This window comes from Gracilinanus agilis, unplaced genomic scaffold, assembly GCF_016433145.1.
Source record: "Gracilinanus agilis isolate LMUSP501 unplaced genomic scaffold, AgileGrace unplaced_scaffold22559, whole genome shotgun sequence".
NCBI classification, from domain to species: domain Eukaryota; kingdom Metazoa; phylum Chordata; class Mammalia; order Didelphimorphia; family Didelphidae; genus Gracilinanus; species Gracilinanus agilis.
The window spans coordinates 1-4,234 of NW_025354202.1; the positions used below are offsets into that span (position 1 = coordinate 1).

General features: G+C 67.4%; 1 protein-coding gene across 1 annotated transcript; it reads right to left on the minus strand.

Annotated features, from left to right (window-relative positions):
• Nucleotides 1-4: 4 nt before the first annotated feature.
• Nucleotides 5-3,718, minus strand: LOC123254454 (serine/threonine-protein kinase BRSK2-like; the record flags this gene model as incomplete). The annotated part of the gene is made up of 6 exons (XM_044683474.1): nt 5-128; nt 411-442; nt 2,392-2,538; nt 2,842-2,910; nt 3,081-3,114; nt 3,408-3,718. Coding segments are annotated over 6 exons (717 nt in total), but the record flags the coding sequence as incomplete, so codon positions are not given.
• Nucleotides 3,719-4,234: the final 516 nt, after the last annotated feature.

The following is a 4,234-nucleotide window of genomic DNA, read 5'->3' on the forward strand; positions in this document are numbered from 1 at the left end:
CCCGGAAGCAGCCCAGGGAGTGCATGCTGTCCAGGACGTCCGGGTCGATGTCCTCCAGGGACGGCAGGGATCGGATCTGCACCTTTCGGGGGATGGGCTGCTCGGGCTCGGGCTCGTTCTTGCCCCCTCTGTGGACAGAGAGCCGGCCGCTGAGCCACGGCCTCCCTCCGGCCTCTGGGCTTTCTCCCTCCTGCCGAGCCGCCTGGGAAGAGGCAGGCACGGGCCGAGGCTGGACCTCTGAGGGCGCCCCGGAGCCTCCCCACCTGCTTCTCTCCTTTCCTGCCTCCCTCCCGCTCCCACACGGGGTCCCCAGGGTCGGCCGGCCCTGCGCTCCTCCCGCCCCGGCTAGACCCGCCCTGCAGGCCGCAGCCACGGTCAAGGAAGGAGGGTTCGGGGTTCGAGCTACTTACATATACCAAATGTGTTTCTGAATGTGTTCTAGCTACAAGGAAAGAAAACAGGGAGTTAGTGTGGCAGAAGGAGGGCACAGCGGGCCGCGGAGCCTCCGGCCTGGCCCCTCCCTGAGCGTGCCGGGCCTTCCCTCGGGCACGAGCCTGCGGCCCACCCTGGGGACCCAGAGAGCGGCTCCTCCCGAGGGGGGCCCGGCTGCTGAGAGCGGGGAGGGAGCCAAAGGAAGCGGCTGCTCCTCGGGCTGAGCCGGCCTCCCCCCCTCCTGGGTGCCCAGCCCCGGCCTCTGTCTCTGCCCCCCGCAGCTTGGCACGGTGCCGGCACCCAGAATGCGCCCGCCGAGCTTCCTGACGGAGGGGAGGATCGAGAGGCCTCTCCGGCCAGAGACCACGTGCTGGTCGGGAAGGGCACAAGGGGGGACGCTGCCTCCCCTGTGTGGGCCGGCTGAGTGGGGCTGCCCGAAGCCTGGGGAGCACAGAGGGGGGCAGCCCTGGGCGCGGGCCCTTGTGGATCCCCGAGGCCAGGGCAGGCCCTCTCCTGAGCAGGGCTGGACCGAGCCCGAGCCCCAGACACCCGCTGCGAGGCGGCAGGAGGCCCTCGGAGGCCTCGGCGGGGTTAGGCCACCTTCCGGGGTCCTTGGGCAGGGCTGCGCCCCCTCCCCCCTGGGAGTGAGGTTAGGGGAGAGCATAGGGCAGGGGGAGAAACTGAGGCCCGGGGCCCGCAGCCTCAGGGTGAAGGCTCTGAGCAAAGTCCCAGAAGGGCCCCGAGACAGGCCGCCCCGGCCACGCTCCACAGGGGTCTGCGAGGCGCCCCGGAGGGGCTCCTTTCCGGCCGCGGCTCAGGGCCTCAGGCTGGCCCCTGGGAGGAAGAGGGGGGAGCGGGGTGGCCTCCGAGGGGAGGCGCCTTCAGGGGTCCCAGAGCTCTGAGGCAGCTCATCGGCCTCCTCCTCTCTTCCTCACGGGGCGCTCCCTTCCCCTGCGTGCACACACACACACACCACACATGTGTGCACACACATGCACACACATGTGTGCACACACGCACACAGCTCTGTACACACATGCACACACATACACGAGTGCACACATAGCTTTGGCTACATGCCTGTTTACACACTCATGTGTGCAAGCATATACACACACTGCACACAAGGTGCCACTGTAGACACACACTTGGTCATACATGCATGATTCGACACATGCACACCCATGGAGATAGAGGTCTATGCACACCTCCGTACACATGCACACACATTTGCATGCATGCACACACGCACACACATGCACACACCCCTCCATGCACACACGCACATGCACACACACACACCTCTGTGCACACACACCTCTGTGCACACACGCACACATACACCTCCATACACATGTGTGTGCACACACATACACCTCCGTGCACACACACCTCCATACACACATGTACACACACGCACACACACACATCCCTCTGTGCACACTCTCACACACACACCCCTCTGTGCACACACACCTCTATACACATGCACACACACACCCCTCTGTGCACACACACCTCCATACACACATGTACACACACGCACACACACATCCCTCTGTGCACACTCACACACACACCTCCGTACACTCACGCACACACACACACACCCCTCCGTGCACACACCTCCATACACACATGTACACACACGCATGCACACACACACCCCTCTGTACACACATGTACACACACACACCCCTCCGTGCACACTCACACACACACACCTCCGTACACTCACGCACACACACACACACACCCCTCCATGCACACACCTCCATACACACATGTACACACACACGCACACACACACCCCTCTGTGCACACTCACACACACACCTCCGTGCACACACGCACACACACACACCTCCATACACATGCACACACACACCCCTCTGTGCACACTCGCACACCCACACGCACGGGTCAGTCTTGGCCCCCCCTTCCGGGGCCCCCCCTCACCGTCAGCCTCTTGGAGGCGTCCACCTCGATCATGCCCCGCAGCAGGTTCTGGCAGTCGGGCGGGATGAAGTGCGGCATGTGGAAGACGCCGCGCTTCACCTTCTCCAGGAGCTGCCGCAGGTTGTCGTCATCGAAAGGCAGAGCCCCCTGCACGGCCGGGGCGGCCAGGAGAGGGGTGACGGGGAGGAGGAAGGAGAAGGCTGTGTGAGGGGCCGCCCCCGGCCCCCCCGGCCCCCCGGGGCCCCCCAGGCCTAGCAGCCACGGCCCGCCCGGCAGGATGACCCACGTCGGCCCGCAGGCCTCTCGCCGGCTCCGCTAGGAAGGTAGGAAAGGGGGGACGGAGGCCAGCAGGCCGCAGGAAGCGGGGGGGCCCCTGCCGGAGGGCAGCGCCACGGACGGCCCCCCCAAGCGGCCTCCCCGGTCTCGGGCCCTCGGGGAGGCGCCACTCACCACCAGCAAGGCGAACAGGATGACCCCGCAGCTCCACACGTCCGCTTTCCTGCCGTCGTATTTCTCGCCCTGAGAGACAAGGCAGAGCCGGGTTCGAGGTGGGGCCCGGCCGGCATCTACTTGGCCAAAGGGGCGACCACTGGCCAGGCGCGGGCCGGCTAGACCTCTCTGCGCCCCCCGGGAGGGCCCCCCCACGGGGGCCAGGGAGGGGGGACGAGGAGGGGCTCAGACGCACTTACCCGGATCACCTCGGGGCAGGCGTAGTGGGGTGACCTGGATGGGAGAGAGACGACGTCAGGAGCCGGAACCCGCCGGGCCTTCCGGCTCTCCTCCCGCCCCGGGACGGACGAGCTCCCCCCGGAGGCCCCGCCAGCCCCGGCCCCAAGCACCGGGCCCGGCTTCTCCCGGCAGCCATAGATTAGAAAAGTCGGGGAGAGGCCCGGACCCCGCCGGGGGGCTCGCGGAGCCGGATGATGGAGCTGCTTCTCTAATGGGAAGTCATGGACGAGGGGACCAGGGAGGGGGCAGGGCCGGCCGGGCAGGAGGGGCGCCCAGGCCGACCTCACCAGACCTCTTGGGACAGTCGGAGGCCCCGTGCAGCCCAAAGGCCTTCCAAATGGCCCATCTGGGGGCCGCAGGAGCTGGAGCCCAGACTTTCGGGGCCCCCAAGAGCAGGAGGGAGGCCCAGGCCTGCGCTCAAGGACTGCTCCCGAGGCCCCCCTGGAGGAGGAGGCGGGGGGCGGCCTGGGACAGCTCTGGCTTCTGGAAGATCCGGGCCGGCTTCCCCCTCCGTGTGGCTCTCCCACCGGACCTGGGAAATAGGGGCCCCGAGGAAGTCCCCCTGGCAGAGGCGCAGGGCCTCCCCTCGGCGGCCACCCTTTGCAGGGAGTGAAGGCCGAGCCTCAGGGGGACCGACGTGGCTCCGGGAGGAGGAGCGCCTCTCCTTAAGTGTGAAGGGCCCTGCCTGGCCTTGGCCGCCCGAGCCATCCCCGAAGAAGGGCCCGAGCCTCCCTCGGGTGGGCGGAGGGGCCCAGAGGCCCTCTGGTCTTCCCTGCCCCGTGCGGACCCAGCAGAGGTTGGGGGGACTGTGCGTGCGTGTGCGTGCGTGTGTGCACACGTGTGCACTGTGTGTGCATGTTGGCCAGAGCCCCAGAGAGAGCCGGCTGCTCTGGCAGGCTGAGGGAGCCAAGGGGAGGCCCTGGGCAGAGCAGGCACCCCGATCTCTGGGTTGGAAGGCAGCCCGGCCTGGACTTGGACTGGGCTCCCTTCCACGGCCCCCTCGGCTGAGAGGTGCCCACGGCTTCTTGAGGGTCGCGTCCCCTCCACCCCCCCTTCCCCTTCTTCCTCATTATTGAAGAGCCCCCCCCGTCCCCCAGACTCACAACCAGGGACG